Source organism: Accipiter gentilis, chromosome 20, assembly GCF_929443795.1.
Source record: "Accipiter gentilis chromosome 20, bAccGen1.1, whole genome shotgun sequence".
Classification (NCBI taxonomy): domain Eukaryota; kingdom Metazoa; phylum Chordata; class Aves; order Accipitriformes; family Accipitridae; genus Astur; species Astur gentilis.
Window position 1 is genome coordinate 20,119,587 of NC_064899.1, and position 27,534 is coordinate 20,147,120.

Below are 27,534 nucleotides of genomic sequence, written 5' to 3' on the forward strand. Positions count from 1 at the left end.
TTCTCTGGGGGAGGGGAATTTCCTATAGCTGCATTAATTCAGGCTAAAAATACCCATGCTGACATGCTGTCATGTGAGAATCTCTTTGATTCCAAGAGTTTATTCAGAGCCTTCGTGTTACTTTGAACTTTTTTGTTGTTTAATATGATCATCGCTCCATTTGTCATCATATGACAAGAGCAGACAATTACACAAGCTGAAGATATGTCTGCCAGTCATAGCATGCCATCTTGCTGCTGTCAAGCAAAGAGATGTGCCTCTGCACACCTCTAGATTGAGTTCATTAAACCAGCCTGCAGGATGTCCCTCGGTAATGACACAGATGAAAGACCAAATTAAAATTGCTTAATTCAGATACATGATCTCTAGCATTTTCCACCTTGCAGTCTAACTGGTTAAGCTGCATGTTTGAATAAGCCGTCCTAGCACAGAAGTGGCTCTAATTCTCCACTTCCATCACTTTTAATTAAAACATCTGAAAGATTTTCAGAGTTTGTTTTGTACTTCCCTCAGCCTTGAACATCAGCTAAGCTATTTAAAAGAAAAGCAGACTGGGCAGCCACATATTAACATGCCTTCTGTCAACGAAAGCACAGAAAGCAGCTCTCTGCTACATTAAAATTGTCACAGGAAGAGGTGAGCACACACCAGTGATGGTGGGTATCAAGCAAAAAGCTGTGTATCACCTCAGAGAGCGTGCATCAGTGTTTTCAGTGCTCACTACCACTTTCCCAAGGCCGATTTGTTGCTTTAAAGCCTCAGTGCTTCATTAGTGACACCACATTACCTCCATGTTCCTCATCCAAAAATCCAACTTCCCAGTACAGCGTTTTAAAATACGATTTTTAACCATGTGCTTCTTGAAGTTTTTTTCATTTCTTAATATAAAATATGAAGTTCTTTCCACACAACTATCTTTTTCTCATACAAATAGGGCAGAAGAAGTATGCTTAAAAAGCAAATATCCAGCAATTTTGCATTAACACTCTGAGAAGTCCACGGGGAAGTAGCACCTACCTCAATTAGTAGATTGAGCCATGTTTTCAAACAAAGCCTAATTAAAATAAGCTCTTCTGAATCTCCATCAAGAGCCAATTCACCAGCAAGGGGACAATTGCTTGACACAGCCTCCTATGATGAAATACGTTCCCGACACTGGCACAGCAAACATCCGCATTAACACTGACAAGTCTATTTCCAAAGCCAATGCATTTACAAGTCTAAATATAACGCTGGAATCCCAATTTTCATTACTTCCTCATTAGCAGCTTAATGTATCAGAGTGGGGGAAGAAATCTTAATAAATAAGAATAATAAAAATGGTTATTACAGCTAAAACATTACTACTGCATTTTCCAGGACAGTTAAATGTATCCAAGTGTGTATGTAACTACTGAAGTGTTTTCTTTACCAACATGATTTGGCACAGTACCAGCAAGCCAAAGGGCAACAGGAAACCACAAAGTTGATTTGGCTCAAAATTTGAGTTTTTCTAAAGCCTGGTTATAAAACAATGCATTTATTTTTTGAAAAAGAAATTACACTGTAGATAATTTGGTTTCATTTTTAAAATATTCCCATGAAGCAGCTCTAGCTGTAAGCTCAAACTCAAGGGTCAGCCGGGACTCGCAGCAGAAGCAAGGATGCTGCGGTGGGTAGGGATGCGGCAGCAGCAGCCACCCCTGGGACAGGCAGCGCAGTAACCAGCCTGCCCTGGGAAAAGGGGAAAAAAGACTCGTTCCCTTTCTGCTCCTTCCACCTTCTGGATTTAATAGCTGTTTCTTTGTTTCTGCCACCCGACCTACAGAAGAGCAGAGAGCCAGAGGAAAAAATAAAGCTGAGAGAGACCTCAGGAGGCAGCTCGCCTGCCCCCCATCCCCTCGGGGAGCACTTGTGGCATTCGGTGCAGAATCTGGCCTCTTATTAGGGTCCCCCCACAGCACAGAAGCCTTGTCCCTGCTCGACGTCGGGCCGCTCCGTGCAGGGACGGGGTGCAGGAGCAGCCTGCGTGCCAGGGAAACCCACATCATGGGCATAAACCTCACGTCCTGGCGCTCCTGCACCCGTTTTCTGCCCGAGAGGACTGCTCGTGTCTCACAAAAGCATGTTTCCACCGCTGGAGGATTAGCACAGCGGCCCATCCATCACACTGCGTGCACAGCAAAAACAGCAGCTTCCCGGCTCAGCTTCGCCCATGCAGGCATCACCAAAGGCTGCTCATAACTGCACCGCGCCCCCAAAATACAAACGCCCCATGATGTGCTCAGACACTTTATCTCCATCTGTGCAAAGCCAACTACGGCAGCGTGAGGCTGAGCAGGGCTCTAATGTTAAAAAACGGACAGACCTTTTGCCAAGGAGGTTTTGGTTTTTCTTAAAACCATCTCCGTTAAAAACATTCAACCCACTTCCATCTCTGTCAAGAGAATGCGCTATGCTGTGGTTTCATCAGCTGCAGCTTAGAGCCCGCTATCTTTCTTCCCCCGATTTACAGACCAGGACAGACCCAGCACTCACTGCACAGCTCCTCCAGGTCCTGCCCAAGCTCTTGCTGCCGCTATACCCTGCTCGGCACCCCCAAAAACAGCCCTCCCGCACCAGTGCCAGCCCCACAGCAAACAACAAATAATAAAATAGCAACAGAGACTCCAAGGGAAATAAATGGTAGCGCTTACAGCGACTGTAAATGAGGTGCGGGAAAGGGAGGGATGGAGGGCAATGCCTGCCAGGTGGGGATTTCTTTCGTCTGCCACCGCTTTTCTGGCTACAAAGCTCTGGCAGAGGGAGCACTGCAAGGAACTTGCTCCCTAGAACAGCACGAGAAGGGGAGGCTGGTCTTCTTTTGAGCCTCAGCCTGGAGATAATAGAAGCCACGAGAGCAGCAACAAGCGCAGGGAGGAGGCGACCGCTTCTCTCCTGTCTGCTGGGTTACAGCAGCTCATGTGCCTCTGTGAAGCAGCAAATCTGGAAACGAAGGCAAACTCCCTGCCTTCCCACTTCACCTGGCAGGACTTGAGAGTGTCCTCATCACACGTTACACCTGGAGAAGTGCTGCTTTAGCCACAGGCCAACCATTTAGCCAACAAACACGGATACTACCAGTCGTGCGCTGAGCTAAACATCGTTTGCTCCAGCATAGGAATCTGCCTGCATTATGGCAGAAGAGCTTAAGTGAGAACACAGCTTTGCCCGGCCATGACAACCAGCCAGAATAAATCTCATAATCTAATTTGTATATGACTGTGCCTAAGCAATCCTACACTCACGTTGTTCAACTCACCCCATACATGCCCAGCATGTACCAGCAGTAAGCATACTTCCAGACAGGCGTGCCTCCCTACAAACCAAACTCGGCCCCTCCAGTGACAATATTGCACTCCCAACCAGAAAAGCAAAGGCTGCCTGAACATTTCAGCAGCAGCCGAAGCTGACACCATTTAGCTCATTTCATTTCCAAATGCAAAAGACAGGTTTCCAATATACAGACAACAAATCCCACTAGCCCATTCTTACATTCAATTTGCATAACAGATCACTCTACAGCATTAGCAAAATTCCATGCTGCAAGCACATTTAATAAAATCATAGCGACGATGGCTTAAACAGCGCATTAGTTAAAATTCCTGCAATGCCTATTATCAGTAGAGTTACACGATACGGGAAGGGGTGCCGTGCCCTAATGAAACCTCACGCACGCGGCCAACAGACTGCAACAAAGACTGGGAGATCACATGAACACTCCCACAGAAAAAACAATTTAAGACCTGAACCCCCTGCTTCTCTCCCCAAAAAGCCAGTCTGGCGTCATGTAAGCAGAAGCCCTACTCCATGTTACATTCCTGGAGCCTCAAGCAAAGGAAAGGAGAATTGGTAGAAGAACTGCGTGCTCGGCCCCACCACGGAGGCGTGCTTTGCATTCTTAAGCAGCACCCTCTGAAACCAATCATCATCACTCTCTAATTGGCTGGAAGGAACCTTGTTCAAGCCTTGACAGCCAAAAGAAGTACTCTGACTTCTGGTGACCATAGGAGACTGTTAGCGCAACTCCTTCAGTTGACAGTTAAGGGGGGGGGGGGGGGAAATCTGCATTAAAGCTGTGCAGTTATTTAATTGCAGCTGCTTATGATAATCAAAGTACTAGCAAAAAAGATGCACAAGACAGGAGAACTGAATTACTCATGACCAAGGCAGGTACAGCGCAGTAATTCAGACACACATTTACATGAGTCAGGGCAAACGCTGTTAGAAGAGGGGACTAGATTGAAGAGGATCCTTAAAACCATCTTACTCCTAAAATATTTTGCTCTAAGGCAAAACACGCACCATGTATTTTAAAGCATTAAGACACTAATTCTGTAAACAATAATGCCTCCAGCATGCACACCGCACGCTGGAATGGATTCCTCAACTTGGCCTCATCACTTATGCATCTGATGAAACAAACACTGACAGCTTTTTTGCATTTGTAAAGGCCCCACAGCAGCTGTGGTGATCCCACCATAGAGCAATGAATTAAGCCTGAAACCCAGCTGGGTCTGCACAGAAGCCTTTTTTGCACAATACAGCAAGACTATCATTGTTAACCTAGGCATTATTGTAAAATATTCTGCATTACATTAAGAACAGAGATAGAGATGCCCTGGAAAATTAGCTCTAATAGGCAATTTATAACATCTAAAAATATGGATACCAAATTGATTGCTAATTGACAACAGATTTCATAGTTTCATTTACACACAACCACAGTGAATCAGGTAATTACAGAAGATTACTTAAGTAGGAAACAAGGCAAAATTAAGAAATAATCCGCATTAAAGTTATAAAACATATGACAAACTTCTATAAAATGAATGTATAAACAGGTAAAATTAAAAATAACTATCAAAATTATCGATCTTGAGATCATAAAGAATTTGAGACAGACTCTTGGAGGAAACGGATGTATGCATGTTTTCATCTAATACTAATGTTAGAGTTTCTTTTGGGACTAAAGCAAGCAGCTTAATGCATTAAATAGTAATATTTATTCAGGTATTGATTATATTATTTTTCCACTTTACAAGCACATAAATATGTACTGACAAAAAGAGTCAGGAATTACTTGGGAAAAGTAATTTGAAAGCAATTAATTGAAAAAAGAGTTTTCATAGACAGAATACACTGGTTCACAACTGAAACTCTATTATTCCATCGCATTTAACATCATAGTTAAAAGACAGGCCAGGGAAATCCAAATAAAATTGCCTACTTTATAAAACAGACTCTTCAGCTCATCTTGCTTAGTTATTAAGAAGACTTCTTTAAGACTGAACTGCAAAAACATGTATTTTCCCAGGAATGCACTGAGACATGGAAAAAAAGCTGCTAAGTTGTGTAAAACACTTAGAAGAATTCAAGGTGCTATCCCACTGACAGAAAAAAAATTCAAGCCTGTTCTCACTTCTCAATGCGAGGAAACCCTTTGTCTGGGTACCACAACAGAAATATACTTTCTGATTTCAAGTACTACATAGGGAGATATGGTGCATCGTTTGTCTCCCCCCCCCCCCCCCCCCCCCCCATTTCAGCTAAGTACATAAACTTCCTGATGACAACTTTACACAGGCTTCCAAATGGTGACTTCCCAAGTAAAGGTACCAAAAGAGCAGTGGAGAGTACTGATGAAGCAGGAGGAGGAAAACAAAGTCACAAGGAGCGATTTGGAAATAAGCATTTAACTTTGAGGTGGGAGTATGGTTAGCAGAAACAGCAAGACGAAAAATACCTTCCATTTACCATTTTTGAAACCCATGTGTTTCTCCACAATGCACAACTTATCTAGCCAGAGAAACTAAAGTCTTATTAACAGAAACCAAAATTACAGGCAGCAACAACAAAAAAAACTAATTCCTTTTATTTGTGGCATTGCCTCTGTTCCCAGGCCTTTTTTATTTTCAGCAGGAGGAACTGAGGGGAGGGAAGGGGAAGGAAGAGAGAGAAAGCAGAAGGTAAAAAAGGGGGGGGGGGGGAGAGCATGTATTGGGGAGAAAATGCACTTCAGACTCTGTGCCACATTTGGCTAAAACGAAGCAAGATCCAATTGGCAGCTTTTGAATATATGACCCTCCAAAGGCAAGCTGTCAGCTCAGTAACAGTTGAAGGAAATAAATGGACGACTCTGTACCAGTCTGAAACTCTTGCGTAATGAAGTTACAGTTCCATCCTGGAAGATGGCCAAAAAGCATAAATCAATGACCAACCAACCTTGTATCATTTCTATCACAACAGTAATAGTCATCCAAAGGTAGGTTGTTTATTAAGCCCTAGTAATATTTGCATTGGTCATACACGCCAGAAAGTTAAACTGACAATAACAAGGAGACTCGCTGTGCCAAGAAAATGCGGGCAGAGGTACTTTTCAGAAGTGACAATAAAGCAGGTCTTCAACCTAGTCCAGGAAGAGCCAGACACATGAATCTTCTACAGAAAGAACAGTGAGATTACCGACCTCTCCAACACAGAAGAGCTAAGAAAGTTTACTTAGATAGGCATTAGACAAGGCAGGCACTGGAAAATACCATGAAATTAGGCTGTATAGCATTACACTTTGCTCCAGAGAACTCTCTCATGCCGTGGCGTGAACTAAGTATGACATACGTGAATGTAAGAAGACAACGAATGTTTTGCTGTGGTTAACCCTAAGACCAGACACTTGCACCTTGGAGAACCTAGAGGTCATATCATTGTGGAAATAGTCTTAGTTTCTCTCCAGGGACTTCTGCACAACCAACCAACCAACCCAATGGGGGGGGGGGGGGGGGGGGGGGGGGGCGGGTCAGACAGCAACCTGGGAGATGCAGATTTAATATCCTGGTTTTGACAGTTTTATATTCTTTTATCTATGACAGGATTAGCAGCCCTGATAACCAGTCCGCTATAACCGAGCTTTCCCTTCCTAGATGTTGTCCTAGTTTCTCAGCTGAACAGTAGGTCAGTCAGCCAGCCTTAGAATTGTTCTTACAGTTTTTTGTCTCAAATAATGCCAGCTATTCAATCTTCTTTCTTACGTGCTTAAAAATTTATAAGATATTACTTCTTGTTTCAAAGGGTTGCCTCAAGAGATTACCTATTATTTTGTTCTTCTCCTTAACTAGAGTAGTTTATGCACGGGCTTAACATCATTCACGTGTGTTGAAATTAAACTATGTATTAACTCCCTCAGATCAGCTATAGATCCGAGCTTTTACTGAAGAAGGTGATCTAATCACTGAGAAAGTCAGTGGATTTTAAATCTGGAAACCAGCTAGAATGATCTCAATAACATTCTTCCACTGAGGAACAACTTTTCAAAGCTGAAGCACTGTACTGTGTTGCTTCAGCCTTGTAACCTGTGGGTTCCTGATTAAAATACTCGGTCTTGTCTGGTAGGGAAAAAATACCTGGACATTTGGAGAGCATGGAATAAAGCAAGAAGCAGTGCAAAAGTATGAAGCCTTTTAAAGGAAAAGGATAACCTTTCAGCCCAGATGCAATTTACTGTTCCACAGGAACAGAAGAATGGTGATAAATCATCTATACAGAGGATAGCTGAGAGCAAATTTCAGGACACCTTCAAAAGCACGCCTGAACAGACATCTTCAAAGCTTTCTTCCAAAGGCAACTGTATAGTGTGTTCATGTATATTCTTCCATTGTAAAAGATGAAGAAGCACTTCCCTCCTAAGCTATCATGCCTGTCAGCCAAGCTGTAGCTGATCTTCTGAAGGCATGACCATGACACAGTGCTGAGGGGGGACATGAAAGTAAAAGCAGCAAAAATACTGCCAAGATGGCTAAAGACAGGGATAGTGGTAGGAGCTAACCAGGAGCTCAGGGCAAGCCATCCTCCACACAAGCAGGACTCCAACCATGGAGATAGATAGATAGATATATATATACTGGCCATTTTTCTGACATTATACTAACCTTGGTTTCACAAACTGCCAGAGGACAGGTTAGCTCTCCAGAGCTGAGCACACTCCTGCTTCCCTGACAAAGCCCCAGATGCAGCTGCAGTCATGCTTGTAGCATGCAGGCAATAAAATGACAACGCTTTGAAGCACCTCTGAAAAAGAGCTCATGTGAAGGAAATGGATTCTGCAGAGCTGATAACCAGGCAGTCCCTCAGCCCGTACCACATCCCTACTCGTGGTTATGCAAGGTGAACAGGGACACAAAAAGGATAGAAAGAAAAAAAAAGAAGCTAAGGCATATCCAGAAAAAACACTCCAAAAAGCTTCTGACCACTTTGCCAGGCAACCCCTGTAGTCAACTCAACGCTGTTCCAGAGGGAAAAGCAGGACACGGTATGGACAGGCATGCATGCAGGAACACTGCTCCTGGTCCCAACTTGGGCCAGGAGGCAGAGCTTAGCAGGAATGGCCTGATCACTCATCAGGCATGATTAGTCCAGGGGTTATAATGCATTAAGAGAGGGGCTGTCTGTAAGGGGAAAAAAGACAGACTCACCCCTGGCAGGATCTGACAAAAGTTAGCAGAAAAAAGGAAATAATAGTTTATCCCTTCACTCTCCTCCATCCAAATTAGTGAACAAGTAATTTCCAAAATGCCCACAGGGAATTAATTTCACTGCATCCTTGACTGCAAGAGTAACGGGTATAAAATGATACCACAAAAGGAAGAGGAATCAACAAGAATGTAAGCAAAGATGCTTGTGAGGGGGAAAAACATGATTACCTACATCATAAACACATTTCCTTCTTCTGCATGATATCCCACCAGCATTAATAGGAGCCAGCTGAAGTAGTATTATAATTAAATACTAAGTATGATATAAGGAATTATATTACCCAGAAGACTTTAAGAGAGCATACTTTTCTCAACATATTTATGCTGAAAATTGTATTCCTGCTCTCCAAAGCAGCAGGGTCCAGAAATCATTATACCTGGTCTGCCACCCAGCCTGGAAGAAATGTGACCACCTTTAGCTATTTCAGAAGGTCATACTCAAATGGAGACTGCAGAGATCCTTTCAGTAACAGAAGCTATGCACTGGCTCTTATGACTGGTCAGTCGTGTCACATAGTGCTGCTCTTGACTGAAAGAACATGAATATTAATGTCTTATAAATAAAAGCCTTTAATGTATGTGAGTTATGAAATTAGCTTTTCCTTGAATGCTTACATCAGCAGGATTCGATTTCCCAAAAGTTGATAAAAAGACTGTAAAAAGGGATGAGCAGGGCTACGTTCTACTTTTCCTCCAGTATTTGTGCATTAGCAGTTTGCTGAGCCTTGCATAATGTAAGTACACAGCCAGTATTTTCTATAACCAACACTCAAAATCTGCACACAGGCTTGAGAGACAAGTAGCAACAGTGCGATCACCTCCCTTCCAAAGTATTTCCTATGGAGCTGCCCCCAAAATGAACTGCAGGAACCTTTCCTCATCTCCCCCTTTGGCCTTCAGGAAAAGAAAATAATACTGCGACAATAGTTCATTTTGCTTTCTTGCAAAGAGATGGCAGCAGCTTTGTAAGAGCTCATTTCCTCAGACAGGGACAACGTGGATAGAGGAGCCCAATCAGAGAAATACACAGAAATGAGAGAAAGAGAAAAGCATGGGACTGGAAGACAAGAGGGTGGGGGGAAGTGAACTGTAAAAAATGCCAGTACTATGCACTCATGCGCACTATAATGAAGACAAGAGTAATGAAAGAAAAAGAAGTTATTACATTTAAATAAAATATTAAGAGAAGATGCTGGAAAAGCAAAAAGAAAAAGAAACAGTTCAGAAAAAAACCAGGCAGGACTACATCTAGTAAAGCCATTAAAACCATTAAATGGCTATCACCCTCTTAGAAAACTAACATTCCTGCCTGCAAATACTTGCACACACTCTTACACAGGAATGGCAAAATCTCAAGGCCTGAAAAGCACTTCGGCATGTGCTTAACTCACAAGCTCCAAGTACTTCAATTGACGTCAGTAAGAGTATTCATACATTTGAGACAGGCATATGCTACAGTGCCTTGCTGGATCGAAACTGAGGGTGCAGTTCCACATGTCTTTTTAATCCACAGCAAAGCCAAAGAGGTCCTTGTGCCCCACTGTTCCCTTAACTGTGCCACTAAAAAGTCTTTGCAGGCTTGCACTGCAGACCATTTAAAGATGAGGAGATGGGGGGGAGAAGAGAGCATTCACATAACGACTTTTTAAGCGTGGTAATTTCAGTGATCCTATTTCGTATGCAGCTCTTCAGTTGTATCAATATGGCCAAAGCACTATACCATGAAGAAAAGATCAGTAGGGTCACCACTGCTGGCTTCAGTGGTGAGAAAAAGGCATATGACACCACATCCTGATGTTCCTACAATTAAAAGAAACCTTGTTTTTTGTAGCTTCTTGATTTGACATGGTTTGGCCTTCTCACACTACTTGGGAACCTGGGGCAAAAATACATCAGCACTTCAGTTTGCTTGCACATTCGATAGACATGAGTGATTTTAAAAGAAGCTATCTGAACTTATTCTTCAGTAGTATAAAATAAAAGAAATAAAGCCATGGGAAATTTCTGGAGGAACTCCCTTCTGTAAGCAGGTCCTTGTTGTAGAAAGCAGAACAGTTCACTGGTTTTACTTCCATGCTGGAGCTCTTGTATTGTGGGGTGGGTGCATGGGGCTGTTGAATTAAAAAGAGTACTTCTACCACATTTAGTGGTGGAACTCAGCTTCCAGTAGCACAGCTATCTTAATTTTATTTTCTTCCCCTTTTTTCTTCTCTTGTTTAAAATTGTTCAAATCCTATCTAAGCAAGCATAACACGTAACAACAGTAGTACATTTTAAATCCTCTTCTAACATATTTTAGCACTTTGGAAATGATTATGGCACTACCACGACCACAGGCACCAACACCTTCAGCTTCATTTTCACCTGCGTGGCCTAACTTCGTTTCAACCTTATTTAATATTCACCACGCTTCTAGCAGTAGGACAGTATAGCAAAATCCATGCCCGAACAATCCTTAGAACAGACAAGGACAGCTAATTTTGTTTGCTAGGAAATAAAACATATATCTTGACTCCTATTTAGTCATAATTTCACAGCCCATTTAACCTCACACTATTGCTAACAGAAGCAATCCTACCCCTCCCTTTCCACTTCATTTTGTGTCCCTGCAACACTTTCCCCAGACCAAATATTTTTACAGCTACATCACAAACTGCAATACTAAATGAATCCATATTAAAAATCAACTATATTTTGCCAGTTCAGTTTTAAACTGGAAAGTCCCCAATCTGTGGTGGGAGTTATCACCTGATATACATGTTGGACTGCAGAAGAGATGGGGAACAGGCAGCCAGAAGAAGGCTAACACTTCTTTCAGTGCAGTGCAGGCTTAAAGTGATGATAAAAACATGGCATTAGGCAGCTTACTGGTCTCCACATTCACAAAGCTGCCACTGAAGGCAAAACACAAAAGCTACACACAGGACATCTCCACCACAAATAGGAAGAAGGAGACAGTAGAACAGGACAGGACAGCTTCTCTCGATGGCTACTTCTTATTTTGTAGTTTTTATTGGTTCAAGGCATCACAGACAGACTTAAAAAAAAGACAAAGCCAACTTCAGAATTATTTGCCATTAGGACAACCATTATATCTTCCAAGTTATAAATAATTCACAAGTTACAGTTACTGTAACATGCTGCAACTCCAGCTTTTAAGTAACACAAAGCCTCTTGTCTTACAAAGTGATATTACTGTGTCCCCATTATATGTTGAATAACTAGAACAAAAAAAAATTAACATTGGTAAAAGCTTTTCAAACTTAAGATAAAGGCCTCAGTAGCAGAAAGACTACCTTTTTCTTACAAACTTACTCGGGTGTAGTACAGCTTTTAATAAATTATTAGAGGAAATACTATTCCAAGACATTAATATCTGGCTTTATATCCAAAACTGAAAGGGACATTCCTTGGTCTCAAAAAGCCAGTCTGCACGATGGCAAGAGGCCATGAGAATTTTCATCACTATCACTACGCTTTGAGAGGGTAGAAAAAAGTGACTATCAATCAGAAAACCACATCTCAGGCGTCCATCTATGTCATCCTTCTGTGAAAAACACTCACATTAAGGCCGGTCATTTGGAACATCACCCAAAAAGGAACTGCGTACAACACCAGCTTAGTTATCAGTCAATGTTACAAACAATAACAGAAAACGTTTTCGCTTGGTTTTGAGTTTGGTAAACTCAAAAGACTGGACCAAGTTTTGCAGGGCTGAAACCAAAACAGAAGCAATTCTATTTTTTTTTCAGCGTGAGTTAAGAAGTTATTTGATCTGGCATACATGCAGGGTTGGAAATTTGTATTACAGGGTTTTTAGCACGCACACTGCGGCTGAGAGATTTGGCTTATAACTTTGATGTACCAAAAAGAACTCTGTGGGACAAACTGGCTGAAAGTAATATCCATGAAATAAAAAAGGCGAGAAAGAAGGAAACATATCCCTTCCCTAAATCACCCTTAGTCTGCCTAACAGGTACCTTATAAAAAGAAAAAAAACTATAAACATATGGTGGTAGCCTGCAGCAACTTAAAACTCTAAGTGCAATTTCTAGACTATGTACTTTTGGGGCATAAAGATTCCCAGTTTTAAAACAACATAGAAAATTATATGCTAAATATAACAGCTAAAAAAAATAACGATAAACATCTCAGAGTGAGACACTGGACAAACTCTTGTCCAAGACTCATGGTTTCTGTCCACTTCATTGGTAGCAACCTCAAAAAATATTTGTACATTGCAGTTCACTTGACTCACATGCTTTACATCTGCAAGTTCCTCTTTGTATTTCTTAAAAATGCAGGCCATTCCCAAACACAGCTAGAAAATGGTTATTAGCTGTTTAAATGGAGTTGTCAGGGCCTGGGGGAAACTGAATTCCTGTCACTGAGGAGCCTCAAAAGTTTACTCTCTTGGCTGGACTCCCTAAAACGCAGCATGACTAGCAGGATGCCTAGCACGAGGCTAAAGTTTACCCAAAGCAGTAGCAGATTTTTCACACAGGAGAAAATAAAGCACAATCCTCAAAGAGAAAAGAAAGTCCTTCCCCTAACATACAAATGTGGGAAAGAGCAGAGAAGACAGTCCCGTTCTTGTGGGCAGTGGACAAAAACCATCAAGTCAAAATGCCAGTACACAACATTGTCCAGAAATATTGGGGAGCACATATCTCTACTCCCACTCACGTAAATCTGTTTTAAAAATAGGCACAGAGCTGATTTCCATATGCATACAGTTGAAAGGGCCAATAATTTTTCCAAATTCACTCCCATCGTTCTTAATTTAAAAGCATGCATTGCTTCAAAACTAATCTGCAAGCGAAGCTAAAAATGAATTGCTCGTAATATATAGTTATCCTAACTTGGCTCAGACAACACAGTATCAAAGTGCAAAACTAAGATTAGTAAATTATGTCAGAATGAGCTCCCATGGTTTATTTTTGAACTTTATAAATATCGTTACCCAGTCATCATAGTATTCATGTGCCAAAACATGCTGATCTCCTGCAACCATCACGTCATCCAAAAGATGTCAGACCAGCAAGGCAAGCTCAAAGAACTGAAAGCAGAGCGCAGGGATGCAAATACCACAAGCCCTGCTGGAGCACGGCAGCAGGCCACAGTTTCTCAACTTGATTCTTATTATTTGCATTTCTTCTAGCCTTTAGGAAATAAAAGCAATGTAGTAACAGCCACAGATCCAAAGCTGCCTTTTTTGCAGAGCAAATCAAGGGAAGGACCTGGAAGAAAAGACCGCAAGAACCCAAGCAGGATAGACCGAGCAGATTACACATTACAGAAGAAAGACATTTAGAAAGGATTAAGTCATGCCCCCCAAGTGATGCAATTACAAACTCTTCTGGGGACATCATCACATTTTCGCTAAACCGATTTTAGCAGTGTCAAAATGTCTGACTGCAACTGTAGCAATCCTACAGGCACTAAACTGAACTTGACCAGAAACTACTCTTGCTCCACAGGTCTGACCTAGATGCAGAAAGAGCCCAGAGACCTTAGTACAGGTTTCTCATTTTGTTTTCCATGCTTTTTTTTTTTTTTTAAGCACACAATCCCATTTTTATGACTGATTACAGGAGGTTTTGTTCCCCCAGGTAAAAATACGGGATATGGTTTATGACGCATCAGTCCAGGATGAGACATTTGCTCAGAAACGCTGAAGCAGTTTCAGATTCCACTCTTCCCTACGTGAACCGGTGGAACAACTTCCACCTGAGTGTTTTTTCCTTCCTTCCATGCTCAGCCAAGCTGGTCACTCCGAACAGCTTTCTGCAGCAGCATAAATGAAGCCGATAAACTTTGCGTGGGAGCAGATGGGGTACACTCACACCGTCCGTCTGCTCGCAGACCAGAGAGCCATGATCTCTAGCCGAGAGCCTCGAGCGTGGTGTTCAGCACGGCAATGCTCTCAGCCACCACTCCGCTTTGCCACCGATCGCGGCCACGCTTGCAGAGCAAGTCGAACAGCAGCATTTTACAGCTTCAGACCCGTCATCTGCTTAAGGAAGCGATGGACAAAAAGAAAGCACACGTGGAGGGGAAGAGAGCTAGCATATTTTCAAACAAGCACTCACTGCTATAATTAAAGGGTTTATTCCTTTCCCACAGCCTACCACTGGAAATACCAGGCCTTTGCCAGATTACTGAAGGAACAACATCAGAACAGGATGTCATTACACAAGGGAAAGTGTGAAACCTGAGCAAGTGAAACAGCAAATGGTTTTAAACCCTCTACCTACTGATTCATTGAGAAAACGTTTTCGTGACTGACTGAAATAAACCCACCCCTACAAATGAAAACAAGAGTTCCCAAATAAAACCTGCCCGTTAAAAACCAAAAAGGATCACATCCAATATTCCCAGTAGTAATGAGCCAGCAAAACAACCAACCCATCAAAGATCTAAGAGAACACCAAATACAGGTTGGCAAGCATCATATTATTTCCTGTATCTGAATTTCAGCGCCAAGTACTCCTCACTTACTAGACCTGAATTTTACAAGCGATTTGCAGCTTTTAAGTTTCCTGGTGGCTTCCGACCACCTAAAAATCCTTTAAATAAAAAATGGTAGTAAGTATAAAAAGTATACACGTACCATACCCCATCACTCACTTGGACATTAAACTCCAGTTATGTTTTACCCTTTTCTCTAAGTCGTAACAACAGGTTAAGGGGCCTTGTATTGAAGGTAAGAGCTAGATCATAAAAACCGTCAACTGAAGTTTTGGCCCATAGCATAGGGACATGCAGGGCCATCAGCATCAGGAAACATTTAAGGGAAGTTCAGGGTTGGCAACACTGAAATTTGCATTATTAGACTTGAAAGTTAATGTCCCGTTAATCTTACACAGAGGCAATCAAATCCATCAGCACTATTGTTTTCAGACTGTCTGCCCACTAAGGCAAACAATGCATCATTTACACTTGGTTTACATTTGTAGTTGGGAAGAAGCCATGCAAAGGACTAGGGGGAAAAAACAATGTTTTAAACGCAAATACGGATTTCGCAGCAATGCACATATTCCTCTGCAAATCCTGCACCTGCTAAATCACACAAAGGCTGGGTGCTTGTAATAAAAAAATAATAAACGTGCCTCTGCTTTTCCTTTCCCTACTTTAAAATTACCTTTAAGCCTCCCTTTCACTTGAGTGCTGCAAACTGGAAACGTTAGGAATGAAAGCAGCTCCCTCCCCAAGTTCAAGTTGATTGAATTCAGGCACAATACAATATAAATGGGAAAAAAAAAAAAAAAATCAACCCCAAAAAAACACTTCCCTCCTCAAGAACTTTCAGTTATGTTCAAACCAGGAAGTATCAGTAATGTGTACGAACAGTCTCTGTAGCTTCAAACCATGAGATTTAAAAATTGACCTACTTTATGTAATACTCCCACAGCTGAGTCATCACAGTATCAACTGGTCTCTTATCAGCTGCAGGGTATGATCATCACTCAAAACAAATCAAGTATCCATACCAAAATGCCTCTTAAAATATTATTATGATGTTAAAAGTATAGCATTAATCTAACAGTCCAGACTATAACTGGGGAGGGAGGAAATCTTTAAGAAAGTTTGAACTGCGTAAAGTAGTCCCTGTACAGCAGATGCTGTGCCTCGTAGCGAGAGCCTGTAAGCTGCAGGATAGAATATTGGACAAGGCTGCAGAAATACGGATTAGTTCCGTCTCTGCCACCGTTACAGTATGTAGCTTCAGGCAAGTAATTTAGACTTCTTTCTGTTTCATCAAACAATAAAATGGAGGGAATGCTACTGCTTTACAGCATCAGCTGACGTTTATACCACACTTTAGCATATGCATAACATTAGCTGTTATTTTACATCTACAGAAAAGGAAGGGGTAATATATTTTTAATACTGGCTTAGCAGACCTCATAAGAGATGGTGAAAGTGCTTAATGAACATTAGAAACTCTTCACAGGGCCTTGATTCATTATAATTCACTCTGGACAGCATCTTACACTGACTGCTGGCTCACAGTCCATCAGAGCAAGCAGGAGTCCATTAGTATCTCACGGCAAAGCATTTGCTGATAGCAAAAAGTAAATATTCCTTTAAAAAAAAAAAAAAAGTATTTCAATTACTAGTTTCTACTTACATGCTATCCTATAGCCACTTACAACATAATGTTGTAATCTCAAGAGACCAGGAGGAGGTTAAGAGGAACCCAAACTCAGATCTCAAGTGCAGCTAGCATCCTTACAACATTAGCTGAAGTTATATGTATGGGGGGGAAAAAAAAAGTAAGAGTTGAGCATGTTATGCTGCTGGAATTGTTACTGCAGGCCTGAAAAAGACGCAGAACAAGAGAACTTCAGAAGGTTAGCTGAAATGAGATGCAATGTACACTGAATACTACCTCTGCTGCCACCGGTGTATTTACATTATTTCTTGTAGGAAGTGGTCAAACTTAAAGCACGCTGTCAGTTGTGGGCCTGGGGGAGGGAGACGAGGAAACTCCCACAGAAAAAAAAAAGCAGGGCAGGAGGGGTGGGCTGAAGCCTTGGGGTGCCCAGGGCCAGGCCCCTGCACCCCAACGTCCCTTACTCGCAAGAGGTGGTGCTGCTGCACAGTCACCTTCACCCCCAAAACTCCCTGAGCAGGCTTCAAGCACGCCCAAGCGGAGAGTATCATTTCAAAGGCTGCAGCACTCGCTGGAGCTCTCGGATGTCTGCAGCATGTTAATCCTGGACAGGCCTTGCTGGCCCTCTGCCTGAGGGGCTTACCAGGCTGTCCACAGGTGAAGCATGTCACCTCACGGCAGACTACAGCACTTTTCCTTCTGCAAGGACAAGGAAACAAATCACATGAGGAGACAGTAGTGACATTACTCCTGAATTATATTTTGCCATCTGCTACCATGGCAGAACTGTGCAGGTATTTTAAGACAGTAATCCAGGTCTGATACTCCGAGACCTAAGCCAGCAAGAACAGAAGATTTGCTACTTAGCATCACAAAAACGGGCAGAAAAATGCACCTGTGAAATTATGCTTAAGACTTCAAAGCTCTTCATTTAAGAACTATTAATTCTGAGCGCATACTGAACGCAGTCTGGCTTCTCGGCTGATGCCCTACAAAGCTGTCAGTTTTCTGAGGCCTGAGCCAAAAGGCAATATTTGATATGTAAAGATGTTTGAGAAGGAGGAGGGTAAAGTGAGAAGAAAGATTTGTATGAGTCAGCCATAGTTCTTTTAAAAATTAAGTGATAGCTTTTTTAAAGTGCAGAAAAAAAAAAGATGCATACACAGATTTCCTCATTCCTGGCTTATCAGTCGCAAAAGATAACGCTCTCAAAGTTTAAGAGAACTTTTAATTGCAACCACTTACAGAGCAGGGAGCCAAGACCCGTGATGGCAGCCCGCAACACGCAGGCTTTTACTCCATTGTTCTCACCACCTTTTTGTTTCCAGAATTCATTCCGCAAACGCCGAAAAGCATCAACCTAAACAAGCTTTCGCCCCCGATATGACAACCCGCGGCCGTATGAGGAGCAGGGGGCCACCGAAGCGGCAGCTCGGTACCCGTGCAGCTGTGGGGGGAGACGGGGGGACTCGGCTGGACCCTCGCTCCTCACGGTGGGCCGTCACCCCTGGTGCAGCCCCTTCACGTCAGGGCTGAAGAGCACCGAGGGCCCCGCGGTCGCGCAGCGGGGCCCGACGCTCGGCGGACCATTGTTCCGCTGCGGCCCGGCTCTGCCGCTCTGCGGGCTCCCGGTGAGGCGAGGCCTGACTCGGCCTCTCCCGGGTCACCTGCGGCGGTGCCCGGGCCGGAGGCCTGCTCCAGGGGCGCGGAGTGTCAGCGGTGGGACCGAGCCTGACGGGGGAGGGGGGGGAGGGGAGGCTTAACGTCCCCCGACCCGGGACGAGGGGTCCCGGCGGAGGCCGGCAGGCGGTTCCGGCCCCGACCCGGGGGGCGGGCGATCGCACCTGCAGCCTCGCAGGCGGACAACAAAAGGCCCGGCTGGCACCGGCGGGGAGGAAGAAGGAGGAGGAGGAGGAGGAGGAGAAGGAGGCGGCCGCGACCCGGCGTGCTCCGCCGAGCTGCCGCAGCGCCCGAAGGTCACGGGCAGGAGGAAACGTGCCACGCGTGTCGCCACGCCGCGTCCCCACGCCTCCCGCCCACCGCGGGGCGACGTGACCGGCCCTCCCCTCCGCGCGGGGCGGCGGTTAGAACCAACCTCCCCACCTCATAAACCGGCAGGGCCGGGCCTGGGCGGCCCCACACCTGCTCACCTGGGCCCGGGGCCGGGCGGGGCCGGGCCGCCCCCTCCCCTCCCCCGCAGCGCCTCCGAACGCTGCCCCGGGGCCTCCCCCCACCCCCGTCTCCGCCGGCCCGCCTCGGCTCTGACGTCACGCCAGGGGCGGAGGGGGGGGGGAAAGAGGCGAAGCGACGAAGATTCCACGGCGCGCAGGCCCTTCCCTTTGTGACGTCACGGGAGCAGGGCGAACCTGGCCGGGCGGCGGCGTGGCCGGCGGCCCGCGGGCTCCCGTCACAGCCCCGGCAACCTGTTGCTGCCGCCGCCGCCAGCGCAGCGCGCCCCGGCGGCACCGCCGCCCGCGCCCCCTGCCGAAAATTTAAAAAAAAAAAAAAAAAGGGGGAGGGGGAGATAGAAGGGGGAGATTATTTAAGAAAAAAAAAAAAAAAAGGCGCCGCCGCGAAGTTGCAACCGGGGAGCACGGGGCACGTTGTCCGCCCACCCCCCCCCCGCCGCCGTCCCTCCTACCTTCCCCCCGGGGCCGGCGGGAGCCGCGCTCACCCCCTGCCCGGCGGTGTGGGAGCGGCGCCGCATTGTTCGCCCCCGCGGGCCCGGGACGACCCCCACCCCCCCCCCCCCTTTTCCCCCTTTCTTAATTATTAACACCGCCGTTTCCTCTTCCCCCCCCCCCCCCCCCCGCCCCGCTTTTGTCTGCCTGCCTGGGAAACGTGGACGCCTCGCGTGTTTCGCCAGACTTTCCACCCGCCGTTCCCGTTTCGATGCAATACTTTAAACTCGCCGGCCCCGGGCTCCCCGCTCCTCTGCAATGCGGATGTATTTTAATTCGGAAATTTCGGGGGGGGGGGGGGGGGGGGGAGACCCAGCTCCAAAATAGCGCGCAGCTTCCCCCCCCCCCCCCCCCCCCGCCCCGGGCTGCGTTTCAGCGGGGCGGGCAATCGATAGCGGCAGTCAGCTGGAGTCAACTGCAGTTTTTTACCAAATCTATATAATAGCGAGGGTAAGTGTCCCGAAGGTCACCCTCCCTGCCAAGAAACACCCCTCGCTGAAAAAAAAAATCGGCACGAACGACAGGCGCGATATAAACTACAACTTTTAAAGCCTCGCATCAAACACACCCGAAAGCGAGGATTTATATAGACACCCCCCACCCCCCACCAAAATGAAGAATTTATTTTTTTTTAAACGTGCAGATAAAAATCATTATTCGCTCTACTGCATATTTGGCTAATCCCCTCAGTTTTTCCAAACGTAAAGAAAAACTCCCCTATGCCAATCAAAACGTAACTGGAGCACGAACAAAAATCCAACTATCCGTCCACATTTATATGTTTAAAGGATTAGACAATTACAAGGGATTGGTTAAGCGGTTGAATAAAGAGAGGCAGAAATACAGCCCGGGCTGCGCTGGATTAGCCCAAATTTTCGAGCCATCGTAACGAATTCTTTTAAAACTGCACCGAGCCATTTTGCCCATGATTGAAGTCGATCCCGAGAAACGTGATCCCCGGCTGCCTTTGGGTTCCCATCGCACGGCAGAGCGGCAGCCGACCTCAGCCGGGGGAGATGAGATGTGGTGGGGCGAGAAACGAGCTCGCCATAACCAGACACACTCGGTTTCAACTTAAAGGGCTTCCAACAGCCACCGCCGCCGCTTCACCAGACGGGGATACACACACACACAGGCAGAGCACGGGGAAAAAAAAAAAAAAAAATCACCTCCTTTCGCATGCAAAAGCGCAATATTAACACGACCGCCTGAAAAATGCAGTTTCGTGACATTATCGCGGCAGCCCCCCGAGCTCCCCGCCTTTCATCTAAAACTAGATTGTGTCATTTGAGGTCAATACATTTATTCGCTGGAGGAATCGCTACGCGAATCTGGTTTTATAACCAAACTGGATAGAAGGTTTCCCCGTCAAAAGGGGCCTCTAAAACTCCCCCACCACGCCACAGAAAAATAAAATTCGGTATCGCGTTTGTTTCGAAAGCCTTATAGCTGCAGGATTAGCTATAAACTTGACATTCACTGCCATTTCCTAAAACTGGGAGTCAAATGATAGACGTTATGACCACTTACGTATTTCTTTTGAATTATATTCCTCTTGGGTCTTTCTTTGCTCATTCTGGTATCCAAATTCTGATTGCAAAAGGGGACAATTGCTTCATGAATTAAAGCCGCGACAATTTAAAAAAAAAAAAAATACCGAAAAAATCCTGGGGGGAGGGGGTTGTTTGTAGTGGTATCTTGTAATCCGACTTTCTTTCCTCACAATGTGATTCTCCTAGCAATAAATCCGAGAGAAATGGGGGACGAAAAAAAAAAAAAAAAAAAAAAAAAGACGAATGCGAAGGAAACAAACAAAAAAAATCACTTTAGTGAAACATTATAATGGAAAATTTCCCCCTAAACACAAAAAACGACGCCCTTGATATCCCCTTTTTCTCTTTCTCAAGCCACCTAAGCGATCTGCAGGTCCTTAGTGTCAGAGCTGTAGTTACATCTTGGAGGAAGAAAGGGGCCGAAAGGAGAAGATAAATAATCAAAACGTTGGAAGTCACGTTTGTGCCGCTGCAGCAGGGAAAGCGGCAGAGACAACTCCAGCAGCGGCGGCTCCGGCTCCGGCGGCGGCTCCGGCGGCAGCAGCGGCGGCGGCGGCGGCGGCGGCGGCAGCGAGGGCTGCACGCACCGTGTGTGTCTCCGCTCCTCCAGCTCCCCCCTAACCAATGAGAACAGCTCTCCGGCAGCAACTTTAAATGGACCTGGCTCTTTTTTTTTTTTTTTTTTTTTTTTTTTTTAAATATATATGTCTGCGTGTGTGTGTGCGCGCGTGTGTGTATATATATATATACACACGGGCACACGCACACACACACACATACATACACCGCTTAAGGGCCTGGCCTTAACTCCCAACCGGGACGGGAGACGTAACGCCCGGCCCCCGCTGCGTTCAACGCATGCAACAGGCCTCGCTAAACACTTCATGCGGGTCAAGCGTCACACGCTGCCCTTCTCTCCCCCCACCACCCCTCCTCCCACCTCTTTTTTTTTGGCATTTAAGCGCGGCCACCCAGCAGCCAAGGTCGCCGCTAGCCCTACGCCACAACCCGAGCGGGGAGTTTGGCGACGGTCCCTCACCGCGCAGCACGCTCGGTCGCCCTGCCCTGCCCTGCCCCCCCCCCCTCCCCTCCCCGCCCCGCAGCAGCCTCTCTCCTCCCGGCTGCCAAGGGCTCTCTTTCCCCTCCGTCCCTGCGCCCGCCGCGCCTCCCCCGGCTCGGGCATGCACCGAGGCCCACCGCGCTGGCAGCACCTGGCCTCGCCGGCGGGGCTCCGCGCAGGGGCCGAGAATTGTCCTTGCTCGCGGGAAAGTTGTAGTTCCCTCGCCACAAAATGGCGACGGCGGGGAACTACACCTCCCGGCGTACCGCGCGCGCCCGCCCGTGCCCGCCGCCGATTGGCTGCTGCGCGAGGATCCCCCTTCGCGACGCTCTTCTTTTCCTCCCCCTCCTCCCCCCCCCCGCCTCTCTCCGTTGGTTTCCCCCTCCTCATTGGTTTCCCCGCCCGCGGCCGTCAGTGGTAGAGGCCGGCGGGGGGTGGGGGTGGGGGGGTGTTGGCTGTGTGAGGGGCGGTTGGGCGTTGCGGGGTGCCGGTGCGGAGGTGGCGGCGAGGCCCGCCGCCGCCCGGGGGAGGGGATGGCACGGCGGGCCGGAGGAGGAGGAGGAGGAGGAGGAGGGGGGAAGTTTATTGGGAACCGCTGACAGGGAGCGGGGAGGCAGGCCGGCGCCGCGGGAGGCTGCCGGGAGAGCGCGGGGATTAATGCGTCTGGGTTGGGCCGGGCAACGGCGGCACGAAACTTCGTGTCTGTGGGCTGCTCCGCCGAGGAGGCGGCCGGCTTGGGCCGCGGGGCCGCGGGCGGGCGGTGTCAGCTCAGGACAGGCTGCCGGGCTGTGTCGTGCAAGGCTCGCTCGGTGTGTCTCCAAAAGGTATCCTGAGGTCGCGCCTCCTCCCGCCGGAACGCCTCAGCGGCCGCCGCGCTGAGCTTGCCCCCGCGGGAGCCGGGCGGCGGGGCCGGGCCGGTGGTCCGGCGCGCCGGAGAATAACCTTTTTGTGTGGATGTGTGTTTTTTAAATCCCCGGCTCTGCCGGAGCTAGGGCACGCCGCGGAGAGCACAGCAGTTAGGTGCCCGGGAGCGGCGGGCGTCCTCCCCGAGAGGCAGAAGGGCCGAGGGGGGCCGGGGCCGGGTCCGGGGCAGCGCCGTCCTGCCCCATCCCCAGCGGGCAGTCCCGTTGAACTAGCTGGGCGCTGGTGGGACGTGGAAACCTGCTGTCAATGCAAACCCCCGAAGTTCAAATACTCGAGGGTTTGGGGGTTTGTTTGGGTTTTTTTGTTTCCAGTTAAAAAAAGCAGGAAACCGGGCGCAAAGCAGAAGGTGCATCTTCAGAGCGAGCACAACAGTTCTTTAATGGTGGATTGCATCCCTTTTAGGGACGGGGAGGAAGGGGAGTAATTGATGACCTCCCTGGTGAGGTATCACTGCACTCAGTGGACGTTTGTGCTTTTCTGTACAACTCACCGCAAACCGAGGTGACATCTCTATTTATGTATTTATGTAACGCTTTAGGGACTTTACCCTGTCTTCCAGATGCAGTTTATATATTCACATCCCTTCTGGAGAGTATTACCTCCACTCTGTAGGTGCAAAAGCTTTTATGTAAGGCTGTGGAGTGGCTGTGCTCCAAGTCAGGAGACCTAGAACTTCCCAGAACCTCACTTGCTGGTTCCTAGCCTTCCATCTTAACCATAAGGCCATCCTTCCTCACTTAGGTAGATAGGTGAAGGGAGAACACTGTGCTCACTTGAGAAATAGAATGTGAATCATGTTTGAGACACTAAATGGAAAAAATCAAGTTGTGTCATAATTTCTTAGTTCTCCCTTCACTTCCTCATGCTTACTACTCATTATTTTAAGGGTTTTTTTTCCTAGTCTTGTTTAAGAAAAAAACTGGGGAAAAAAATTATCTGTGCTTGGCTTCATTCAACGTCAAGCTTTTATGGTAATACTATTTATAATCGAGTTAATCTTTTGAAGCCTTTTCTTTAGGCCTCTTGTAGGGAAATATACAGTATTTCTAAGTGTAAGTGTGAAGAGAGCTTCTTGTTCCTTTAAATTGGAAATATGCACGTTTCTTGTAGGACTGTTTAACTTTCTGCCCTCACTTATTTTTATTAAGGTGTTTATGTAGCTTGAAGGTCTAGGACATACTTGGAAGAAAACACTTTTGTCTCGGGTTTTCTTCAATTAATAATGATGAATCTGTGACTTACCAGGAGACATTTTGGAAAGGCGGAAGAGACAAAGTCATTCATGTATTTCTAAGTCAACAATTGAGCAAAAGGTTCTTGTAGGAAACCTACCTGGCTTTTTTGAAATAACATAAGCTGGTGAAACCAACTATTTCCCCCCCCCGCCCTCGCTTTTGAGATTACTTCCTGAGTGGTGCTATGTTTGCTACTGGCTTTTGTGCCATGTGTTGAACAAGAGCTTACTGTCAGTGCAAACTAATGAATTTTCTTCTTGAGGCTGGGTGGCAGAAACCTTTTCCATAGGTCCATGACTCTATTTACATTTGTGTCCTGTTATACAGAGCATTATATTATGTACGTACTGAGTATCATGTGTCTGCGGTGGATCTTGCCTTTCAGTTCTAGCTTGTGTGCATTTTGGAGACTGACCTTTTAAGTACTGAAGCTGAACTAGTTTACAAAATTAATTAAATGCTGATACAATAGCAGTTAGTATCACTGCTACTGATGTCAGTGTTTGCCATTACATTTGATCACATGTTTTTTTTCTAATTTGATAGTGAGTTTCATCTTGGCCACTTCCAACTATATTGTGCCTTGAAATTGTTTGAGAAGTGACTAACATTAGCCTGGTAGAGTTTCCTTGTTTGCATCTCATTCATTTTTTCGTTGTATGTAAACCTTTTACAAGGAATTACACAGATTTACAAAGGAGCCCCCAAACTGGACTTGTGTTCTACAATTAGTAGATTAATTACTGTCTGTAGTCAACCTTTCCAACAACTCGCAAAGGCCAGAACAGGGTCAGTGGTCTGACATACGATACTATTGTTCAAAAAGCTTTGGTGGGTTTTTTTTGGGGGGTGATGATACTGTGGACTATTTCTTTGCATGAGAATAATGCATTTTATACATTGTTCATTTGGACTTGTGTATACTAAACATCCTAAGTGCAGCTATCTCTGAGCAAGAGGTGAAATATGGTCACTTTCTAGCACATAAGATAATCTTCTAGTACACGATTCCAGTGAGAAGTGAGAGGAAGCTTCGTTAAGAAGGAACCTTGGCGATACCTCTCCAGCTACGAAAGCTTTCATAATACTTGCCTACTTCACATCTCAAGGCAGATAAAATCTCTTTGAGGTTATAGGAAAAGAACATTCATCATAGTTGACTTATGTAAGACTGCACTTCTGTTTTTTAATCAGGGACTACTGCTTTTGATACTTTTAAACTTGGAAGGCAGATGCGTATGCAAAATGGTTTGTGGTGTCCTCAGAGTTCTGGGGGAAGATTTTCGGTAAGTTAATGGGGAAGGTCCTGGTATGGTTGCTGGTCAAAACAAATAAATAAAAAAAAATAGTTCATAAGGAAAATCAGGATCTACTATAAACTAAAGCATAACCATTTCAGGTTTTTTTTGTTGCTGTTTCTTCTTTTTGGTCAAACAGATAAAACAATAGGCACAAACAGTACGGGGAAGTCAGAAGGAACATGGGGTGAATTTGTGAGCCATAATTCACCAGTCAGCAAACAAAGGGCATGATGCCAGGCAAGTTCAGCCATAAAGGAGCCTTGTCTTGGGGGCAGGCTGTGATTGTTTGTGGACAGATGGCTGCTTACCAGTTCATAAAAATAACTTCTGGATACCTTTTCCTCAACTGTGGCATATTTACCTGAATTATGCCTGCCTAAGAAAATGCGAGATTAAGTTCTCTAGTATTGAACAGGTTTCCTGCATCTGAAAAGGATGCAACTTTGAATTCTGCGATCTAATCTCTTGTGTGGATAAAGGCAAAATTTTTGGTACAGTGGGAAGGATGAGGGTAGGAGAGGTTGGTAGCTTTGTGCTGTGGGATACAGAACTTGCTTCTAGCCCTAGAATCAGGCTGGCAATCTGTAGAGATACCATAATGCATGGGAATTCTCGTTTTTTGAGGTTTGAATGGCTTCCTAGAAGCTTGATAAGTAGGTAAAGAAACTATAAAAGTAGATCCCCTGGTCTGTATAATCCAGACCCATTCCTGCAGAGCAGCCTTCTGTGCCACAAATGATGACACCATTTGTGTATAGCACATTTTGTTTTGTGTTTGAGAAGATAGAACTTTACCACAGGCAGCCGACTCTTTCTTGTAAGAAGAATGTGGAGACTGTCAGAGAGGGGCCTCTGCCTATAGCTACCCGGAGTGTTGAATTTTCCGGATTAGTTCTTGCCACTGGCTGGAGTTGATGTCTAGATCTGACATTCTGCTTTCCCCATCCCCCTGATTTGAATTTCCCTCCTCTTTTCTGTCACACTTTAAAAACCCTATCCTTCCTGTATTCATATTCTGCCTTATTGTTTTGCATTGGTCCTAAAACTCCCATAGTGTGTTACTGTAATATTGGAGTACAGTATTAAAGATAGCATTACAATACATATCTAAGAGAAAAAAACAGCTACTGCTGTGAATGAATCCCTTGCAGAACAGGGAAGTAGAACTTCCTTTTATTTGTTCCCTTGGGGAAATAGAGAGATGAGTAGCCAGTTGCTGGCAGTCAGTTTGGCCACTTCCCCACAACCTTTTTTACTTGTTAAATATATGCATAGAAGTACACATTTGTTAAATATATACATAAAATACAAACATACTGACCATGCAACATAGTAGCTAGTGTACATGTGAGCTGGTGTCTCTGCATCTGAGCCTAAGGGTTTCCCAACAAGCAGCTGCCATCATGCAGTTAAGCTTTACATGTGTAGCAGATTCTGTATCACATGCACGATAAGGCTGGATTCGTGCAACGTAGATTTATGCATGTGATTTAAAGTCCTCTCGGCAATTGAGACGTGGTGCCTAGCATCTCCAGGATCCTTGAGGCAGCCTTACATACACGTGCAGACAGACACTGCACAGATGGTCAGAGTGAAAGGATATTAAAGTGGCTAAGTTAAGCACTCAAAAGTTACAAAATGCCAGAATTGGGAAATGCTTATGCAATCTTAATTCCATCCATACATCTATATATTGCTTTGTAATAATCTTAAAATAGATTGCATACCTCCCCCCCGTGTCCCCCCCCTGTCCCCCCCCAGGATGATTAGGTTTTATTCAGTGTATTAAACAAGTCTGCTCTGGGGATGAATTAGAGTGCATGCTGAAGAAGACCGTTGTCTGTTGAACTCTTACCCTCCTGTGTTCCTGTGAATGCAAGAAGGGAAGACATAATCTCATTGTTAAGGCAGCTGAATGTTGCTTTGGAGTTGATTCTCTGCCAAGGAGTGTGATGCTGGATAAGCCATTTACATCAATCTTTTAATAGTGGCCAGGTCAGCACTACTAATTTGTACGTAAATAGCTAGAGTTGTCAGGTGGGTGATGAGTTGTGACTTGTGACCATCATAGCTCTTTGATCCAAATCTCCTAGTGTGCAGGATACTTTGTTCCCC

General features: G+C 45.5%; 1 protein-coding gene across 3 annotated transcripts in view; it reads right to left on the reverse strand.

Moving 5' to 3' along the window:
- Window positions 1–21,911, reverse strand: part of JARID2 (jumonji and AT-rich interaction domain containing 2) — a 225,212-nt gene extending 203,301 nt beyond the window's left edge. For 2 of the 3 annotated variants that reach the window (XM_049823873.1, XM_049823872.1), the window contains exon 1: window positions 20,877–21,909. In XM_049823873.1, the coding sequence (XP_049679830.1) occupies window positions 20,877–20,921 (45 nt within the window). In that variant the 5' untranslated portion in view covers window positions 20,922–21,909. Of the gene's footprint in view, window positions 1–20,876 lie in introns of all 3 variants that reach the window. The other variant, XM_049823874.1, reaches the window with a different exon arrangement.
- Window positions 21,912–27,534: the final 5,623 nt, after the last annotated feature.